Raw genomic sequence first — 21,845 nt, forward strand, 5'->3', positions numbered from 1 at the left:
CTCGGCTCAAGACGAGGAGGAGGAGGATTGACAAGTGGGTGCTGTGGGTGTCAGGCCTGATTCAAAGATTCGTGAATAACTGTGCCTCGTGACACAGAAGGTAAACTTAGCAGAAGAGCCATCACGTGTCCACAGTCCGAGCTGGAAATGATCAATGGTATCGACGCAACGCTAGAACACAAAGAGGTGAAGGATGACTAACGCTGCCTGATGCACCTGTACTCAAAAAACCCAGGTTCTATTTAGACCGTCCTCCAACTTCGTGCGATGTACAGTGTGACGCATCTGCCGACACGTGGTTTGGACAGGTGCCAAAAGTGATGGCTAATGGAGTAAACTTCATTTGACATCAGAGTCCTGCCTCTACATGTGAAACGTGGCCCCAGAGCGGGAGGAGGACATCAGAACATGGTGGAAGCGTTTTCATTTCATTGCATCAGGCCGGTCAGCTGCAGAGTGACAGACCTGACAGCGCGTCACCCTTTGAACGGTGTGCTGGTCGCTCACACATAAAACACTGACCCGGTTCTTACGACAGCCGACTGGGTGCTGCCGCCGAAATGTGTCATTCCCAATGAGCAACTGATCCTCTGTGTGCTGGAGAAAGGCTCAACCTCAGCCAGTGGAGCTGCTGGGAGGGCGGGAGGCGAACAGCGACTGGGATGGGATGGGATGGACGGATACTACAGGACGTGTGGGACGATGTGTGAGGGCAGGGAGTAGAAGAAGAGCACGGTCTTTACTGTGAGTGCTGGCAGAAGGCTGACCTCGGGTGGTGGGCAGCATGTCTGACAGGCCCTGCCACGCCGTCACCATCTCCGGGTTCTTCTGGTCGGCAAAGTTCTTCCAGATGCGCAGCGCTCCGTCGTCTGGGGAGAGAGGGGCGAAGGTGGAGGTGAGGCCAGACAGGAAGTGGAGACGCAGAGCCAGGAGGGCGCGCGGCCATGGCTTCTATGTAGCCGTTTGGAAAGACATGCAAAGATCTGATAGGAACATGCACCACACACGCCATGAAGGAGCACGGGCACGCGTCTGCAGGAGTAATAATAGAGAGCGGCCTTCTAAAAGCGCCTCAGGCTCCTTTAGAGAAGCAAAACGAAGCCTGAGACTGCACGCTACACTGTGATGAGCGGGAAGTTTTACGTATTAAACCCCGAGCTTCTCTCCAGGTTTTCAAAAGGTGAAATATGGACTTCATTCTTAGTTTTATGTCGGCTGTTCAGACAAAACTAGATAAATGTGGGCTTGTGCGTGCGCTTTAATGCGGCGACGCTTCCTACAGCTCATCCAGGTTATGAAGATAAAGCCATGGAGGGTAATTGCTGTGTTGTGTTGATAAATGAGGATGAATACACCACTGTGTTTGTGAGGGAAGGAGGCCAGTGTTTATGGTGGCTCACGCTGCGATGTCCATGCTGGTGATTTGTGAAAATGTTTGAGTTGCTTACTAATACTTCTAAACCTCAGCGCTGCCGTGCTTTAAGTCTTCCAGGTTGTGTGCGCACTTGGAGTGATACGGGCGCGTCCCAAACCTGTTGCGGTGAGCAGCAGCGAGCAGTCGTGTCCGTTCAGGTACTCCATGGCCGTGATGCGAGAGTAGCGAGGGTTTCCGTTGTAGAAGTAGTCGAGTCTCTCGCCCTTCTCCCAATCCCAAAAGCTACAACCACATCAAATACACATCAGAAACCATCCGTTCCTCAGCAGAACCGTGCGTGCGTGTGTGTGTGTGTGTGTGTCTCTGACCAGATGCTGTCCTTGTCAGCCACTGCGATGCAGGTGTTGAAGGGATGGAACTTCACAACAGACGGGACTCCAGGGTTGCGGTTGATGAATATTTGATCATCCAGACGGGAAACACCTGCGATGGGGCGAGGGGACGCTGGAAGTCAGGACGCGAGCGACTGGAAACAGATTTCATGGCACAGACTGGCACCGCGCTAGTAATGATGACGTCATCTGGAGGAGCTCTACAGATCGCATCAGGGGGAGGCAGAAACTCTGAATACTAACTACAACAAGCAACTGTGTGTTGGGAAATCATTTACACAGATGCTATTACAGAACATTTCAATCTATGTTGGGAAGTTCTAGGCAGAGAAGCAGACTGGCTGCGTCCCCCTGGCAGGTTTGGATGTGAGGATAACGCTGAGCCAAGACGCCAATGCAGCGGATGCCTCCACCGCCTGACCGTATGTTGCCATAGCAACAACACATGTTGGTCCGCCGGCTCGTCCTTGGCTACCTCAACGCCCTCTTGGGACTGACATAATCAGATGGAAAAGAATGAGGGGAAAAATTCATCACAAACTCATCACAGATGCAGCGACGAATTAAAAAAAAAAAAAAGTGGATGAAAGGCCAGTGGGTAGAATTCACAGATTTGCTTTTGCTCATGGCGTTCAAGTGCCCGCTCGATACGCAAGTACTGCAAAAGTACACAGAGGGCTTCAAAGCTGAACAAAGCCAAAGATGCGAGTACATTTCGTATCAATGGGTAAAAACAAACATACAGGTAAGTCACATAAGGTGTACAAGACTTCTCCTCCGTCCTTTTACCGCCTCAGAGGTCCTCTTCCTTCATCCCACCCTCCCTCCTCCTCTCCTCACGTCTCGTATCTCTTGGGAGGGAAGAGACTGAATGAGGACAACCCTACTACTTCTCTCTCTCAGAAAACTGTGGATGAAGGGGAACTCAGTGATTTAGTGAGTAGAAGCGCAGGCATATGCGTGAGCGAGCCTCAGCTCTGACGCCAGCTGCCTCGTGACTGCGTGTGTGTGTGTGTGTGTGTGTGTGTGTGTGTGTGTGGAGGGGGTGCCGATGACGTGGGGTGTGTTAGCTATTCTGTTTGAAGCGCTCTCACTACACTCGGGGAGACTGAGCGTACGCCGGCACTCTGGGCTCTTTAGTGTGTGTTTGTGTGTGTGTGTGTGTGTCCAGGAAGGGAAGCGTTTCTGCCTCATTCTCACCTCATCCCTGCAAACACGTGTATCTCAGGAAGCTGCTGAGACGTGATGACGCACTCAGGTTCGGAAGGAGACTCCTGGCTGTTTGTTGAATTATTGCTTTTAATTTCATTGTATGATCTTGTCAGTTAACGAGTCCTTATCCACTTGGCAGCAGGCTGCAGTGTGTGTGTGTGTGTGTGTGTGTGACCGTTGACCACTGACTCCACTGACCAGATCTAACTAGCCTGCTGCTCTGCTGACGGACCGGAGCTTTGGCCACGTTATGTGACGTTTCAGGGGTTGTCTGTCAGTTACAGCTTTCGTATTAGACGAGAGGCCTTATTTATTAGTGTCACACATACAGACGCCGTTTATTACAACTTTAAATATGTTATTCATGTTTTTTTTGAGAACACTTACAGAGAGGCTTATGGAATTCTGAAACCCCACAAATTTGTCTTGATCTATGCTAAATTATTTCCTGTTTCCACCTCTTGCCGTTTTATTTCCCCTGACATTTAAAAAAAAACAATATTGCTGATTCTGAAGTTACACTGTGCATAAATTACTACGCCTTTAATAAGATATAATCATGCTCATTTAATACCAATAAGACCAAACCTGGGGTGACATTTAGATAGTTGATTAAATTTGATTTCCAATAATGTGTCTGCAAATTAATTCTTCATTTAAAGTACAGAGCCCAGCTCCCTCCACCATGTGAAGAATCACATGAGAAGTCAGCTCTACGTCTGTTGTGTGACACCAACCTCTTTGCGTGATGCTCCGGCTGTGCCTCCTCACACGCGCGTTTCTCAGAAACCTCCACTGGCGCTCCATCCTCACCTGACTCTCCAGGTCATGCTCCTCCGGCATCTGAGAGGAAGCAATCATTTCACATTTCACTGATGCTCCATCAACATAATCAGATACATGTACAGTAAATGAAAAAACTTTGCATAAGCGGGAGAAGCTGAAGAGTGTGTCAAATGCTGCCTGCCAGAGTGTCAATGAGTCTGAATGAGTCACATTCATCTGTGTTCCTGACTCCACCTGAGACTAAGTGGTTCAACAATCAGACTGAGGCTGACGCATTAACCGCAGACCAGCGTGTGATAAAGTGTGTGTGGGCGTTCGTGCTCGCCAAGGTAGGAGCCAGCTGATACACTAGTTCCCAGGGTTGTGGTTCCTGCTCTGTGTCAGCCGCTAATGTAGCGTATAATGAGACCCTGAGGTGAAGAATGTGTGCCTGTGTGTAGGCTGCCTGCATATATTCTCCACAGAGGTCTGCACGCTGCGAATACACAGCAATGGGCTCAGTGTGTGTGTGTGTGTAGAAAGGAATAACAAGCATCAATCATTCAGTCTAAAACTACCGCAAGAAAACCTTTTATTTCTTATTTGACTCTAGCAGTAGCAGTTAATTGTGTTTGTGACTTACAAAGCCATGTCTGCTGCGTTTGAACTATAATTATGTATAATAATAATTATAATAACTAGTTCTACAGAAACACTTTACTGAACTGATAAATTGTTTAATTGTACTTGAGTAAAATCTTTATCTGGGTCAAATGTCTGGCTTCATGTTTCTACACACACATCCCACTCTGTATTTAGGCTGGACATGAGTTCTTGCAGGTGCAGGTGTGGTGCTTTCATCACAGACTAACTGACTGGAGGCTGTGTCATTCACAGTGAGCTGGGCCCTGTCTGTTGGTCTGTCTGTGACCGCTGCCCCGTCCCCCTCTTCAAACTGTAGCTTCGCACCTCTCTCTCATCTGTCTCTGATGTCAGGACTCTCCTCACACCCTCATTAAACTGCGGGTCCTCTCTCTCTGAAGCACACACACTGCTGACACAGAGATATGATAACCCGCGTGCAGACTTTCTGAGGTCTATTCACGCAGACACACGCCCGTTGGACTGGAGTTTTATGGCAGCACTCATTTTTTTTTTTGCAAACACAGCACTCTGATTTGCGTTATGGCGAACCCCCTCCTCGTCTGCTCCTTCACTCACGCTTCCTGTTCGATCATCTCTCTGCGTTTCATCTTTTGTTAACACTTCTGGCTCCGTCTGCCTCTCATCCTGGTTTTCTTCATACACTTTCACTTCTGTGTCTCCTCCTCAGTTTCACTTTCCATTTCCTTACCTTTGTCACTACTCCACTCATGTCCTCCTTTTGCCCCAAACGTTTCCATTCTGTAAATATTTTGCTGGACTACTTGTCACATCACTCCATCTCACTTCCTTTCTCTCTTCACACCTACCAAATCCTTGTGCTCCTTCTTTGAATGTGCTGACACCACACTGTGCATTTAGTTTTTAACGGAAGCCCTTCTTCATGTGGCTTAGTGAAGTTCGAGGACGCCAGCTGCAGCTTGATTTAATAATATAGAACATGACGCCTACTGCGCCTGCTGAGAAACACTTTTATTAATTGTAAAGTTGACTCAGGAGGATATTAAGCTATTAAGCTCAAAGAGCTAAATTATTCAGGGAAGCCATCTTGTACAAGCAGCAGGTACTTCCTCACACTGTGACTGGTCCCTCGTCTGCACTTTCCATAGGACTACATTACTTTTTAAACAACCTCTAAAACACAGTCCGTGTCCTCAGACGGCTCAGTCACTGCTGACAGCCATTGTAAAACTCACCAAGTGTCTACCTGTAACACTGCCTTATATCAATATTTATAGAAAAACTGAACATTACCTTTGTTGCTTAGCAACCACTTTAGATTTGAGAGGTAGATTGGCTGGAGGAGCCGCACCATAGATATATGTTTTTAATGTAATTCTTCTTTGTCCCTTTACTCAAAAATAAGTTACCAGCTTTTCATCAAAGCAACAGCTTAACTGACATGCTGCTTCGTCCCTGCCGTGTTGCCACTGCGATGCAGCTCATCACTCACTGTTGCATTTTAGAGAACAAATCTGATACAAATACACTTCAGTTGACTGTTAGTGTGGCGGCGGAGTGACAGGTGGGGTGAAATATGCAGGAACACTGGAACAGTGGGGAGGGTCTACCTTCATAACAGGCTGAGCAAAGTACTTGGCACTCCAGTCACACAGGCCCGTCTGCAGCGCTGCACTGATGTAGTTCCTGTGGCTGCCTGGCTCGTCCCCGTCCTCAGCTGCCTGAGACCCAAACACAGCGGTTCAAAGAGCAAAACACTCGCAGTGCTCATCGAGAGCTTCGTTGTGCGACATCTCCCTCTACCTGCTCTGGGCCCTTGTCGAACATCTTGCGGGTGCGGGGGAACTGATGGGAGTGGGGCGCCTGTCCTCCCAGAGTGGGGGTGTAGGGGGGACGGGCGGCCGGCGGCTCCCTGGTGGGGGGCTTGGGCACCTCGTTGGTCAGACTGGAGCTGCTGGTGCTGGGCATGGGAGGAGACCCGCTGCAGGAGACACAGATTCAGTTCCTTTATCGCTGTAGAAACTGGTTTGGAATGAGCGTGAGACCGTCCAGCAATCAAAGCAGCAAGAGGCTCATATAAGTGGCGCCAACCGAAGCTGGAAAACAAGGGTTTATCTGATAATCTGTATAATCTTTAATGTTTGGAAAAAGATTTCATTTAAATGTTTTTATACCATGGTAATAATTTTGTTGTTCAAAAGTTTCGCTTCTTTGCATAAATTCATTTCTGTCTTTGGTGTTGTGTTCAGACACGCTCCATATTATACAATATGTCATGAGATTATTTGCCTACAAAAATAAAATGCTCCATCTTGAGGGAGCGACGCTAGAATTAGTTTCACAGCATCCTTCGACTGGACTAAATGAATGTGCCTCCCTGGGAGGCTTGGTGAGCTGTATGCATGATGCAAAAGATGAGGAGCGCTTGAATATTCATGTCTGGGACGCGTCCCCTCACCCGGCCTGGTGGATGTGCGTGCCCTTGCTTGTCGGGCTGGCTGGGGCCGACTGGGTGAGCGATCCAGAATCCAGAATCCTCTGAGGGCGCGCATTCATCGTCGCCTGAGCACAAAGAAACCAGGTTAGCTGATGCCGCTTTAACAACACACCCACAGGAAATAAATTGGTCTTTAAAATGTAGAAACAGGGACGAGGGAGTGGAGTGTTCCAGAGACAAATATGAGGACAGATCAGGATTAGGAGCAATAACGCTACTGGAGCGCTGTTCCTGCTGTTATAAGGCAGAGAGGTGCAGCACTTTACAAAGTTTGCCTACGTTTTCTGAACTTTATCTCATTAGGTGGAGCAGGTAATATAACCTCTTCATTGTAAGCTGTCTAAAAGCTGCTCACAGGAGAGGGCCAAACCTAATAAAGACAATAGAGGCAAAGCATCGCTGATGAATAGCAGAGCTGCTGTTTACTCAAGCAAGGTGGAGAGAGAGAAAGAGAGAGAAAACGGTGCGCCATGTAAATCTGGTTAACAAAGACAAACACATTTTACTACCTGGGATTGCGTTTGATTTGATTTCTATGCTAATTACAAAATTACAGCGAGTATCATTTGTTTATTGCCTGTGTCTAAAAGGCCGAGGGGGGGAGAAAAGTTTTAAATGAAACTTTAGACACACAATCTGCTGCATCTGTGATCGGTTAATGGGGACATGGGTCGGCTTCGTAAAGAGGCAAGTGGAGCAAAACAAACCCAGTTATGGCAAAGCTCTGCTGCTAAAGCATAAGATCAGAGAGATGAGGACATAGAAGGGAGGGAACGTATCAGCTCCACTCAGCTACAGCTGACGTAGCGACAAAACCTATTACTCAGATAAAACTGTGTGAATATTCTTTAGTGCTACATTCTTAGCACTGGGAAGACAGGAAACATCAAACTGATGCCAGAGCATTGACAGCTTTCATCATTTCATCAAGCGAGTGCCTTTTAATTAGCTGATGACCTTGGACACTTAGCGACAAGAATCAATAACATTTGACATTCAAAAGCCTAATTAAAAGAGCCGAATACCCAGACAGGCCTGTGTTACCGCTCGTGAACCTGGGCTGAGGGTGATCAAGCTTTCACTGCCGGGCTCTGACTTCAGCTACGGGAACTCTTTTTTTTCCTGTGCAAGTTTTTTTTTTTTTTAAATGCACAAACGTTCGTTGCATATTTTAATCACAGTTGCATGGACTGAATAGAACTGCATTAGGAAAACCAGGCTGTTATTTGTCATACGGTTGTAAAGCTGCACGGATGCTGTGGCTCCATGATCAAATCAAATGAACGATGATAAATTGTGTGACAACGCAGCAAAATGGACTGTGATTCAATCATTAAACCACCTACTGGGATAATTTACAGCATGTTTGAAATGTAGCAGCGTGGTTTAATGTGGCTATACTCTGATATGTCTCTAACAAGGACATTACAGAGAAAGGCCATAAAAACAATAATGATTTAGAACAGACACAATTTAATTCAACTCTTAAAAGTAGCGATGAACACAGGATGAGACTGCAGTTCAAGTCTAGGGACGATAGGAACTATCAACTAATATGCTGAAGATGAGGCTAAATCATTTATTGCAGCTGCTCATTTGCTTTATTTAGGCTGTGCAGCTACAACAGACCAGTCTTAGAATGCCAGTCGTCATTTTTATCAGTTACGGGGCACAGCAGCTCTGGGGTTTGTGCAGTAACAGACTAAACAGCGTCTGTTTGGGTCTCAGTTCTCTGGATTATAACGTGGCTGAAAAGCAAATATGGCACCAGCCTCGACTCCACTGGCTTCAGCGCTGCAGGTCCACCTAAACCAAAACTGGAACTGTGCAGTGTCTTAGCAGAAAAACGCCCCACTGTACAGTAAATCCAGCCCTGCTGTTTCCTGCTGCAGCCCAGCAGGGAGCCTCGCAGCGCTGACACGGCTCGTCTGAGAGGAACAGAGGGGACAAGTGGTGGTGGTGATAGGAAACAAGGCCTTTAGCCTCAGGGTTAGAGTATGTGCTGGACGACTGCCGTTATAATGCCTGCTTAAGTTACAGCAGTCCCTCTGCTCTGCTCCGCTCTGCCACGCCTGGGGGAGTCATCACCCCTTAATTGCATTTGCACAAAAGTAATGGCCTTTTGCAGGAGGAAAATGGCAGCGGGAGACTGAGGAGTGTGTTCTGTGAAACCGATCTTTTTTTTTGCTGCATAAATTTGTGTTAAAAAAAAGAAAGCGCAAAGAGGGGAACGTTTACAACGAGCTAAACAGCTCACCTTATAAGCGATGCTGTTCAGGACCTTCATGGCCAGATCGGACACTTCAGGAAAGGGGTCCGCAGCCAGATGCAGCAGCACTCTCCAGATCTGAGTGTAGACACTGTTGAAGGACACACCTGGAGGAGACACACCAGACAAACCAGTTCAACACAACGCACTCCTTAGCTCCTTCAAACAGCAGGGCTATTTCCTTCGGAAATATTACACACACGCACACACACTAACGCATACGCAGCTGTGAAGAGTTGCTGTTATCATGAGTAAGAATGCAGAAAGTCTCTACTATTGTCTGGTGGTGTTGCTCATCTGTCGTTTTTCTCATTTTTATTGTGAGAGGGGACTATTCTCGATTTAAATGGAATTTATCAATCATGCCTTTTCTACTTCCACTCCATCTCCCTCTAATGTCCCCTTGTCTGTCAGCTTCAGTCTTTCTTCTGTCTTCGAAGGGACATTAGGAACATGTGAATGTTTCCTCTTTGACTACATGTGCAGATCTGTCCTAACTATAAACCTGAGGATCATTGGGCTCACGTCCATCATTGCTACCTCTTGTCCTTGAGCTCCAGCCCTAGAAGACTGCAGATCAGATGTTACAAGGTGTGTTGCTGTGTTTTCTAAGGAACAGCAGAGAAAGGCCAAACAAGAGAGGAGGGAAACAAATAATGGAGTAATAATAGCAATAAACCAGAAGAAATGCCGAGACGAAAGCATCGAGAGGACACGAGTGCGAAAGCGAGAAAAAAATGAGTGAGAGTGTAACGCAGGTGATTAGACCGTAGCCTGAGGGGCAGGATATGATTAGCGGAGGCTAGCTGCGTGCTAGCTGCTGCAGTAAACAGCCAGGTGATAGATGTGAAGTCATGTTCCGCTACCATTTTAGTGCCGTGCACACAAATTGCCATCGCGGCGGCTCCGCGCGGTCCACGCGCAGCTGCATGACGGCAGATATTACTCAGTGGAGCACTGCACCGCTGCCTTGTCCTCACCCGACACTGGTGTCATTTCCAGACTGGCACAGAGCAAAACGGATGAAGAGACGTAAGGATGCAAACCAGCGGCTAAATGGACCCGCTGCATCACTGCTTTATGGCCTGCCCAGTCCTGTGTAATGCGATTTTTGGAGCTTTAAATGGTTGAAATGATTGCACATAAAAATGCATCAGAGCGTTTGAAAGCAGGAAAACCTTATAATATAAAAATATTTCATCTACTGAACTGAGCGGGGTTCATGGCTGCATGAACCTCAGATTTGGCCCTAGAACTACTTTTAGGTAAATACAGTATCTCCACCTTTACTGAATCACGATGAAATTTAGTTTCTCACAGATTGATCATAATTAACTTTGAGTGAAGCAGAGCTGAAACAACCCTGGCCTGTTCCTGCTGCAGCCCTCTGACTGTGGTTCTCTGTATGGTGGTGAGTGGTTTTAATGTGGGCCAGAGTCACAGCACACCCAACTAAGCCAAGGAGCCATAACCAGCAAAACAAAGGCACAATACAGCAGCTTTAAACAGCAGCGAAGTGCCGACGCTGCATTCTGACTCACTTTTATGATGATTTTGTAGATAATGCTTACATTTTATTACTATGCATATAACTTAACCACCTAAATATTTGAACATACACTGTTCTTGCCTTTGTAGCAGAGGATTGAAACTTAAATATAAAAGGATGAATCCTGAAGACCCGGTTCTACTTGATTTTCATCTCATACAATCAGTTGGTAACAGATCCAGTAAAACATCAGTAGTGGTTTTCCACTAACTAATACTAATAGTACAGATCCACTTTAACATGAACGCAAAGTTTAAAATAGATATAAAAAAATAATTACTCCTTCATGAACTGTCATTCAAAGGCGAGGATGTATTCAAAGAACTTATTTGAATGACAATTTATTTTGACAGAATCTCTGCTCCCACACTATGGAACTGTTACTATACAATAAACAGACGTTACTTACTATCCATCGTTCAAAGAAAAAGCAGACAATGAATGTTTGAGATTTAAATCAATAAATGACTCCTGCCGCCCACACGCTGCTTTCCTGCAGGCCAGTGTCCAAGAGATGCTGCATTAACATTCAGATGTTTCTCAGCGGCTGCACTACATGTCCAGGCCTCGTTGCAGCCTTAAAAGACTGAACTGAGTGCATACGCTGCTTAGAATCAGAAAGACACTAACGAGTCGATGCTCTTTCAGGTGAAATAAAAAAAATCGAGTCCCTGGGGTCCTAAGAAAACCATGAGTAAAGAAAATGAATTAAAAAAATAAAAAGTCAAGTCTTCCCCAGATTTATGGAGGTTTAGGCTCATCTCCATTTAAATACGTGTTAGACATTTCTTTTGGCTGCCACCACCCGTTCCTCTGCATCGCTCTCGTTTACACACTGTGAGCTGGAGTTGCAGGAGCCTGGGACTCGTTTCCAGCAAGACCTTAGTGAGCGTGAGACCAGTATGTCTCTTAATAGGCTTACATTGGGACCTCACACTGGTATTAATGGTCCACTGGGAGTTTAAAGGAGGTTTAAACAAACACTGCATGTTAAATTTGTTGGATAAAAGGGTAATAAGATTACAAGAGCTGTGCCAGCTTGTGTTTTTTCATTAGTTAATTCATCTAATTGCATCTAATCTCTGATGTCCCATGGCACCTGAGCTTTAACAATATTGGCTCTTTATTAGATGATAAATCCCAAACTAGAACATGACCTGATATGTATTTCACAGAGGGAAATAAAATATTTTATCACCCATGTGTGTGAGGGAGAGTAATACAGTATCTGCACAAACCTGATTTAGAAAAGTGTGAGTTGACCATAAGTCCGTCCTGAAAAAGTGAAAGTGTCCACAGAGTTTGACTGAGCCAGGTGCCGCTAAAAACTAAGCTACAGTGGCACTCATTGAACTAATCAGAGAATATGTGCTGAAAAGGAGATTTCATTATAGCATCACAACCTCCCTTCATGCAAGAACACATTCACTGTTCTCCTGAGCTTAATTTCCGTTTTGGTTCCTTTCATTTTATACTGCGCTGTGCAAAACGAGCATGGAGGCGACATGACAGCGCGACGGCTGCGAGGTCTGCAGCGCAAAAAGCAACGATTACGGAAACCTAAAGAGAGGAGGGAGAACAAGGGAACCCCCAGTTTCACTCTCCCCTTCCCGTGGGGGCGGAGGTAAATTGATGGCGCTTTTGCCTTCACACACCCTGGCTGTCAGGACGCATGACGGAGCATGCTGATCACCTGAGAGCACTTACGTGGTACCAGGAAAAGCACTTTAACAGCCTCCGGTGGCTCAGGCGGCCTGTGCTGCTCTTTTACACATGCAGCGTTCACTTCTATTGTTGAACTGGGAGCTTTTCTTTATGTTTCACTCTCTGCAGGTTTAGTCTGGGATCTCTCTCTTTGGTACCGTCACACTTCACCTCATTTCTTTCAGTCTTTCTCGTCGTTCTGTGGCGCTCCTGCTAGTACTGTATGCACACATGCAACTCTAACGTACGACACCTTAGGAGTAAAAAACCATTAAGGAACAGCATTCACCTGCCTACACCCGTTCTTTCAAAGCCAGTTTCTGATGCTGTGTTTTTTAATCCACACTCCTTTAGCCAGTTGTATAGACTCCAGGACAAAAGCAACGGAATTTTTGGCATTGGTCGTTTCTCAGTGAGGAGTATGTGAAGTCTGACTGGTCAAAATCAAACTCAATCGCAGGAAGCTCAAACTGAACATGAAGCCCCAGCCTCCTTGCTGACATCGTGGCATCACACATTAAACAGCGGTGAAATGAAAACGTCAGTCAGGGAGTTACCTATGAGGGAGTTGAGGGAAGAATACGATGACACCCGTCGCATTTTGTCAATGGTCTCAAAGGAGAGGATGTACTCGTCGTTGTCGGGGCTCCCTAAGGTGCTGCTGGCGCTGCTGCTGGTGCTCAGGTTACCAGGAGAAAAAGCTGCTGGTCCTCCTGAATGAAAGAAACAACGAACATCCACGAGTCTTACACTGAATTGACCAAAAAGCACCAATCCGTCCATTGGTGTGAATTGAAGCAAAAGAATAGGCTCCTTATTTTGTTTGAGAAGCAGCTTAATTGCCATAAAAATGTAGTTCATTATTATCATTGGGAAAAAAAGAACAAAGCAATAACACCCCCTTTGCGTAAACCCTACATTCTACCTGGAGGCTGCACAGGTTCATTTCCACTGCCTGGCACAGCTCTGCTCATGAGCATCGCTCTGACTCACACTAAACCAAGCGTCACGTAACCCGGGAGCTGACTGCACAATGAAATGTGGAAATGGAGATTGGTGGCGAACGGAAACGCACTCGGCGCTGCGCTCATTGATGATAAACGCTGCGGCGCATTGGAATAAGCACCGGGAACGAGAGTTACAAATGGTGTCAGCAGCAGGTTATGTGCTTCATCAAGTGGCCGTGATTTAGCCGCGCTCGGGCCTTCGGCATCACTCAGCCTGGTAGTGGTCGAGGGCAGAGGGCTGGCACTGAGCACAGCTGTCTAACATGTGGAGGGATGTTTATCATGATTAATAACAATGTATGGGTAAATATAAAGCTTGTGATTATGTGATTACATGACGACTCAGCTGTCCCCACTGGGCTCTAACTAAGGTCAGTGATGGTTTCAGTGCTTTGAATGCATCACAACTGCACTAGATTTTAAGTTACAAAGACATGCTTAACATCAAATTAAACAGTAGAGTCCAGGCTACAACACCATACAAATGCCTTTTACATGCATCAAACACAGCTTCAATAATAAACAAGAATGAAAGAATTCTGTAAGAATTGTAAGAATGTAAGAATGCCCACACGAAGCTTCTGTGGCACTACCACTCTGATACTTTATCCAAACCTTATAAAAACCTAGTAATGTGCAGCTCAAAGGAAAACTAAGCATCTAAGGAATCCAAGCATCCAAGCAATGCTAAGCTAATCGATAGCTAAATAAACAAAATAAACATTCATGTATTGCCATTTAAAGTCCATATTGCTGGTGAACCAATGCCATTATGTTTATTGTTATTCCTACATTCTGGGATGTTGCCCAATCACTCTGTGACTTTCTAGCCCTCCCACAGAGCTTGTCTGAAGTGATTTATTGGTCCAGCATCTGATCATGTTTTTATTGCATCTAGGCCATAAAACCTGACTCTCACTGGCTTGGAGTCCTGTCAGTACTGGGTTGGCGTTTCTAGGCATAAGGTTAAAAGACTAGAGAAACATCTCCAGAAAGCTTGGAAGCTCATGGCTCCACCTAGGGACTTCCCCTTATTCCTCCCACCTTCCTCGTTGAGGTTGAGGTTCTGCAGGCTCTTGTTCAGGTTGCGTGCTGTGGTGGCGGCCCGGATGTTGGTGTAGGAGTTGACCGACCGCAGGCGTGGGATGGCCGGGCTGTCCCTCACTGGCGTCAAGTTACCGGGCTCTGGATGTGAAAGGAGAAGGAGCTTCCATGAGCCCAAACCAATAAACAGGAATCATACTTCACTGCGTCCGTCTTGGTTTCTCCATCGGCGCACCTGCGGTGGTGGCCGGCGACGGCACTGTGTAGTTCTTTTCTTCTTCTATAAACTGGAGCGCTACCGTGCAGAAGTTGCTTTCATACTGGACCACCAGGTGACTCAGTGCCACCACCAGCTCCTGTCAAACAAGAGGAAACCAGTCGCGGACTGCTCTTTCTGTGGAGTTCTCAGGACACAGATGTGACAGATGTGTGAATGTGGATTGTGTGTGTGCGCTGGAGTGTAGCAGTGACCTTGCGGACCACAGGGCTCCCGTCGTTGATGAGCTGGGCCAGCATCATGGCCACGTTGTGGTCGATGGTGGTGGAGTGATCCGTCCTCTCAGCAGAGTTCCCCACAAACGTCCCCAGAGCAAAGACAGCTGCACACCTCACCTGAAGCACGTGGGTGGGATGCGTTAGTGGTCACTGTGCTTCAGGCTGCTCTCTTCTCAGTACATCACAATGAAATGAGCAGATCACAGCTTTGCACACCAGCAAGTTGTTTTTGTGACAATAACTTTTTTCTCCTGCTTAATTGGATATTTAATCCAAACTTGCCGTCACAGATGAGGAATATTCCATGTGGGATACTCACAAGAAATGAAACGACAGCAAAAGAAGGAACATTTGGCAGCATTTCTGACAAACGATTCATCACAGCCGTAGCTTTTAACAGGGTTGGTTTATTTGTGCTGCAAATGCTCATCATCTTTGCTTTGATTTTTTTGGCTTTGTGCCAATTATAAAGATCACCAGAAGCATTTCACATGAACGTTACTCAAATTTGCTTTGCATACTGTAACCTGAAATATAAGAAAGTCACCGCAGTGACTTAAAATCAAATCTGAAAATAGGAGTGTCACATTGAAAAACTGCTGCATTTATCATCCAGTGGCATTTACAAACAAACGTTGTTTCTGAGTGTGTGTGGTAGTAACATAAGGCTTTAAACTGCTCTGTAACAATGCCAGCGTTGTTTGGGCTTTGGCTTAAAATGAATTAAAGCCTGTGTTTTGCTTTAATGTCTCATTTCCTTAAGGCTTTTGGGGAACGTGACATTTGAGGAGTCTCAACACAACATCCACCGAGAACATTAAAATACAGTCATTTACTTGTAATCATGTCGCTTCTCTGTAATTTGATGCTGTCAATTATGATCAGTAAGCATGAGCCTCCTGAGGCCTCAAACAACTCAAAGTGCAAACAACAAAGATGGAAAATATATGAACAATTTGAAAAACACTTCTAAAGTGTGTGTTAGTCTGTGGTGGGTGGTGTGTGTGTGTGTGTGTGTGTGTGTGTGTGTGCGTGCTGTGTGTGTGCGTGCTGTGTGTGTGCGTGCGTGCGGTGTGCGTGCGTGCGGTGTGTGTGCGTGCGGTGTGTGTGCGTGCGGTGTGTGTGTGTGCGTGTGTGTGTGCGTGCGGTGTGTGTGTGTGTGTGTGCGTGCTGTGTGCATGTGTGGGTGGTGTGTGCGTGGTGTGTGCGCACTGTGTGTGTGGTGGGTGGTGTGCGCGCGTGCGTGTGCGTGTATGAGCACCGACCTGTTTCAACCCCACAGCCAAAGCAGCTGCCTGACCAGATGAGAAGGACGATGTTGCTGCAGACAGATGTTCTTGTTGTGTATGTGTGTGAGAGCATGCAAATATGAGCAGTGTGTGAGTGAGGGCACCAAGAGCACGCTTTGCCTCTCAGATGAGTCAGTGTGTGCATAAACGCAAGTTAAATAATAAAAAAATCCAACTTCTGTCCAGGAGAAACTCAACAGTAGCAGTTTGACACACTCGGGACAAGAGAAGTTGAGCTCTCACCTCGGGGATGGGATCTGAGAGCAGGGTGTACAGCTTCTCGTGGGCACTGTCCCGGACTCCGCACCAGCGTGCCGGGTCGAAGTTCTGCCAGATGCGGCCCAGGCAGATGGCCACCCACTGGCGGAGCAGCGGGTGGGGGTCCGACAGCTGCTCCAGGCAGTTGGCTATGAGGTTGCCCTGCAGACAGGCCTCCTGGTGAGAAAAGGCAAAGACGGCAGCACATTGAGGGAAGGTGAGATGATTCAAATGACTGTGGGTATAAAGCAACAAAGCTTCACTACTGTTGTCCACATACTGCACACAGCGCAGGGGGACGCAGTGACCTGCCAGTGCTTCATGTTAATAACAATAAGACACCTGTGTCATATGTCAGGCTGGGAGACTTGAAAACCATTAGCCCATTAGTCACCGCCAGCCTGTAACCTCCAACTGTGTGACAGACAGAAGGAGCTCTGCAGCAGCAGCACTTGCTCCTCTGATGCTCTTTGGACCCGTACCATGTTAATTGGTCTGTTACGATGAAGGCAGGCCGTGCTTATTGAAATCAATTTGAAACTTTTTGTATTTTGAGCACAGCAATAACAAGTACTTTGTTTGGTCCTCCAATGTGCTAAAGCATTCTGACGTAAAGCCTGTGACTTTTACAGGGGAGTTTCAATGTCTTCATGTATATATATATTGTACTGTACATATATTCATTTAAGAGTTAATGCTCAGCCAACTGCTACAGATGAGAAGAAATGGAGGATTCTTGGAATAATTTAGGCTAAATGTGAGGTGACTGTGTATTAGTTTTCTATTTGTACAGCCAGAATTTTTTCATCATACTACATGTGTGATGATACTCTACATTAAATCTTACATACGGACTAAAATATTGTGTCTAGAATCCTTCTCAATCTCTGCACATTGCTCTATAATAAAACTAAAACTCTGTGTCCCCAGTTCATCAAGCTGGACTGCAGCTCTCAGCTGAACCCTTGGGGCGCGGGCGCTCTGTAGCATGTTTCACAGCAGCGATGCTACAGTAAAGAGGGATAAATAATGGAGACGCGGAGCGGGCAGAGCGTATCTCTGTAATTGTTGGCGATCATCTATTATTTACAAGCCTGAGAGAAAGGCAGGAGCATTAAGAACAGTGGTGCGGAGGATGAATGGAGGCTTTAGAGCTGGAGCACGTACAGCTTTTTTGATTTGTTACATTTATATAGCGCAGAGAGAGAAAAGGACTGTAAGGTAGAGAAGAGAAAAATGAATGAGTTAAATAAGAGTCACAAATAGTCACAGAGAGCAGGGGACAGGGGCGAGGTGGGATGGCAAGGGCTTTCTGCATCATCCCAGGATCACACGTTGGATAAGAATCAGACACAAAAGGCTTCTAGGACTGATGACCGGAGGCCCCAGTGACCAGCGGTGATGAAATGTCAGCATGGAGGTGGCCGCGTGGACAAAGAGTTTGTAAAGAGGACAGTTGGTGACAAAATGTCACATAACCAATATCCTGGGAATACACACAGGGTGATGGAACCACCCCTCAAAGAGACAACTGGCCTTCAACGAACCCAATGTGGTTCTGTGGAATAATTCCCTGTTCTACTTTGGCCTTTTTAGCAAAAGAAGGGAAAGCGGTTGGTTCGTACCTGCCCTGTGTTGTAGCTGTTGACGATAACGGCTAAAATGAAGACGGCCATGGTTCGATGCTCAGCCTGAAAGAGAGAACCCACGTCTGAGATCTGTGGACAGCTACGCGTTGCTTTGTCGAATGAACGGACGCAGGGCTGGACTCACCGGCATGTAGCTGTCGGCCAACACGGACAGGAAGTACTTGTGCCCGCTGTCCTTCACCAAGTCTGCTTGACATGACTGCAGGGATAAAGGTACAGAAAGGTCACGACCCACTCGTCAGCACAAAACACTTCCAAGGCTGAGCAGCAGCATGTACTGCTTGATTAGAGGTCTGTATTATCCATGATCGCCAATCATTCTACAAACGTGACTCACAGGCTCTCAGGAATGTTTTTGAGGCCCTTACTGCAATCTGCTTTAGGGTTTACTCATGTTTTAGTCCGCTGTGAAATGAAAGCGGCAGTTACGTTAACTGGTCTAGATCAGAGTCACGGTCTGTGGAGCTGATGCGGTTCTTGAACATCACAGCTCAACAAGCCAAATAAAACAGAAAGGTGCTTTTAAGATGTTAGTCTAAATCAAACCTCCAAAATAAAAAAAAATAAAAAAAAATCTATACTTTTATATTTTAACATTTATACACCTTTATTTATCTCTAAAATAAAAACTGGGAGACTAGTGGTAGGACAGAATGACTATAATGAGCTTTACATGACTTACACTGTCCACAGCCAGGATCTTGGCCCAGATGAAAACCAGCAGTGGCCGTAGCTCCCTGGCTGAGCTCTGAAGCAGCTTCAACACGTATGGGAAGATCCCCACAGACAGGGCCTGCAGACACACAGCACTTACAGTCAGACCTCGCTTTGGAAGCTGACGCTCAAAGTCTGACCACATGTGGACACGCACAGGATGGAAAGTTACCTGAGCGGGTAAAGGTACAGTAGGAAAAAGAGCTACTGCAGGGTCCAGGCTGACTCTGCATCAGTAATTAAGCCAATATCCACTCACTGACCGCTTTATTAGGTACATCTGTGCAGTCCAACTCAAGCCAGTACAGCTAATAATAAACTTTTGTTATTACAGCGCCAGCACCATGCGCCAGGTTACACACGGCTGAGCTGCTCTGAAACAAACTGCAGTTTGTTTTGTTGTTTTCACTTTGCTGTTGATTTGAGACACTTACAGTAGTGTAACTCGAAACCAATGAGCTCCAGCATTAATAAAATTCGTAATAAAATGAAAAAGAGAAAATAATGTTCAACCATTTTGAGTTCAACAGAGATGGGATGTTGTCTAACTGTAATGTTGGGAAAGCTTCACTTTTACCAAATGAAACCAAATAACGTATACAAGAACTTACCAAACTGACAGCCCACGGCCCCAGGTCCAGGAATCGTCCAAGCAGGTCTAAAGCTCGCAATCGATGCACTTGGCTCAGGAGGACCTAAGGACAAAGGCCCAGAGGTCAACGGTGCTGCCTCCAGCCAGAGAGGAAGCCAGAGATTAAAGGGAGGTTAGAGGAGAAAGGACAGCGGGGTGGAGGGAAACAGGTGGCTCTCCCATCACTACAGCTAACGAACTGGCACAGAGACGCTTGTTTACTGGCACGCACGCACGCACGCACGCACGCACGCACGCACGCACGCACGCACGCACGCACGCACGCACGCACGCACAGAAACAGGCCTTTAAAGACGTGATGACCATGTCCTCACTTTGGTAGGAAAGTACGCTTCTTGGTTCTCAGTTTGTGGACACACTCTCGCTCTCACACACTCACTCACTCGCACGCACGCACGCACGCACGCACATGCGCGCACACACACACAGTCTGCGTGGGCGCTCGTGTGGGCGACTGGGTGCGTCCTCTTGGCTGCCATTTCATTTGGCTTCTTGAGGAGATCCTGCTTTCAGATAATATCGTGTGTGGGTGCATGTTCCACTGCTTGTAGGTGCTACATGTGCAGAACAGTGGACGCTTTGGCCAAGAACTATTTTAAAGCTGCATATGGTGTGTGCTAAAAACATATAGAATGTCTGTGTGTGGGTCCATCCCCACACGACTGTGGGAACACACGCATGGAGACAACCAGGTTCTTCGCGGCCTCGTGACTTTCAGCTGTTCGCATGACAGCACAGACAGTAGGAGGTGAGGGAAGACCGATGTGTGTGTGTGTGTGTGTGTGTGTGTGTGTGTGTGTGTGTGTGTGTGTGTGTGTGTGTGTGAGATAGGTTTAGGAAAATAAAACATCTATTATCATCACATGACTCAAAGAGCACACTGGATCACCACAATGTTTCTCCCACTACATCACGTGTGTCTAGATACTCCGCTGATTTGCCCAACACCTTGACTGCAGGATCCTTTCATCCGATGAGTCAGCACTTCCTGTCCTCGCGCTGTGTCTATAATGCATATGCTATGGTGTCATTATATAACTCACATATGTGTCTCAACCGCCTCAGTGGCACCTGAAGCCAAATGTGCATGTGCTCCGGTGACCGCAGTGCTGGAACTTAGAGACGCTGTGATCTGTTAATCCTTCCTGGATAAAGTGGCCGTCTTCAGGACGACCCTGCGCTGTGAGGCTCCTTCCTGTTGTCCTTCCTGTGCTCATTTCACTAGAGTGCATTATTGATGGATGACTTTCTGCTGCCCCTTTGCATCGTCCAGATTATATGGCATCAAATGGTAGATCCTCTAAGAATACGCCAGTCTTTTAGCTTACTTCTTACGCAACTGTGAGCTTAAAAGTACATAAAACCCATTTATGTTGTGTCTAGAATGCAGAACATCAGCCGTAAGATTACAGTGCGCTCACAGTACAAAGCTGCGTAATGTTGTCTAATCCTAAAGGCTACTGCTGCTTCCTCCTCCCAGCCCTCGCGTCCACATCAACAAAGTACACACACACGCACGCACGCACGCACGCACGCACGCACGCACGCACGCACGCGCGCTCGCCAATCATTCTGCTTTTCCCCTGCTTTTAACAGCTCCCCACAGAACTGCTGTATGGATGGGCTGCGGCTCGGAGCGCGCTGAGTCAGCAGGAAATTGCCATTGAACATGGACAGAGGCGCACTACTGCTTTGCTGTAATATAGGACTACACCACAACCCAGTACAACCCAGTGGGCTAGTGGTGGTGATGGGAGACACATGTCCCTTCTGTAACAGCTGATGCAGATGACAAAGGTTGGTCCAAAGTTCACCGATCAGAAACCTCTGTCACAGTAAAACAGTAAAACATTGGTCCTTAATTGACAGAAGGAGTTTAGCAGTAAATGTTCTGCTATTAAGGGGACGAGGTCCAGGAGAGAGAGAGGAAAGGGCCTTTTAATGTCCAGAGGAGGAGGATGGAAAGTTAAATAACAAGGCATCAAAACAGAGTATGAAGCCTCTGGACCTAAATGACAAACTGCTTTTAGTACTTGTTTTAGCCTTCTTCCGTGTGCTGCGTTCATGTGCATTTAGGTATCAAGGTGCTGTGAGAGTAAGGCACAAAGAGGCAAAGCTGGAAAAATGTACCAAATCACTGGTGCGTAAATCTGTGTGTCACTAGTCTTTAAAAGGAGAAAGAAGCAGAGAGGAAGCGTGTGTGGAAAGGAATGTTTTATGTGGCAGTATGTGCAATGTGTAATAATGTGGTTACGAACAGGAGGAAGGCATCTACAAATATAATAGGATGTTTCAGTAATCATCAGAGCTTTATCCTCTTTCCCTTTATGCTCTTGAAAAAGCAAAAACC

At 46.6% G+C, this 21,845-nt stretch overlaps 1 protein-coding gene across 6 annotated transcripts in view; it reads right to left on the reverse strand.

Moving 5' to 3' along the window:
• Positions 1-21,845, reverse strand: part of rptor (regulatory associated protein of MTOR, complex 1) — an 86,947-nt gene that overhangs the window by 9,567 nt on the left and 55,535 nt on the right. For 3 of the 6 annotated variants that reach the window (XR_008694197.1, XM_029158745.3, XM_029158657.3), the window contains exons 13-29: positions 19,455-19,538; positions 18,812-18,922; positions 18,254-18,328; positions 18,106-18,171; positions 16,466-16,657; positions 14,910-15,050; positions 14,674-14,794; positions 14,439-14,579; positions 12,945-13,100; positions 9,123-9,241; positions 6,827-6,930; positions 6,172-6,349; positions 5,979-6,089; positions 3,717-3,822; positions 1,744-1,858; positions 1,533-1,657; positions 768-869 (exon numbers count right to left, since the gene is read on the reverse strand). Coding sequence is in view for 4 of the 6 variants with exons in the window: in XM_029158745.3 (XP_029014578.1) it covers positions 768-869; positions 1,533-1,657; positions 1,744-1,858; positions 3,717-3,822; positions 5,979-6,089; positions 6,172-6,349; positions 6,827-6,930; positions 9,123-9,241; positions 12,945-13,100; positions 14,439-14,579; positions 14,674-14,794; positions 14,910-15,050; positions 16,466-16,657; positions 18,106-18,171; positions 18,254-18,328; positions 18,812-18,922; positions 19,455-19,538 (2,047 nt within the window). In the remaining 2 variants the exon portion in view is untranslated. Of the gene's footprint in view, positions 1-743; positions 870-1,532; positions 1,658-1,743; positions 1,859-3,716; positions 3,823-5,978; positions 6,090-6,171; positions 6,350-6,826; positions 6,931-9,122; positions 9,242-12,944; positions 13,101-14,438; positions 14,580-14,673; positions 14,795-14,909; positions 15,051-16,465; positions 16,658-18,105; positions 18,172-18,253; positions 18,329-18,811; positions 18,923-19,454; positions 19,539-21,845 lie in introns of all 6 variants that reach the window. The other 3 variants (XR_008694196.1, XM_055507375.1, XM_029158570.3) reach the window with 1 other exon arrangement.

The sequence above is a fragment of the Betta splendens genome, chromosome 1, assembly GCF_900634795.4.
Source record: "Betta splendens chromosome 1, fBetSpl5.4, whole genome shotgun sequence".
NCBI lineage: Eukaryota > Metazoa > Chordata > Actinopteri > Anabantiformes > Osphronemidae > Betta > Betta splendens.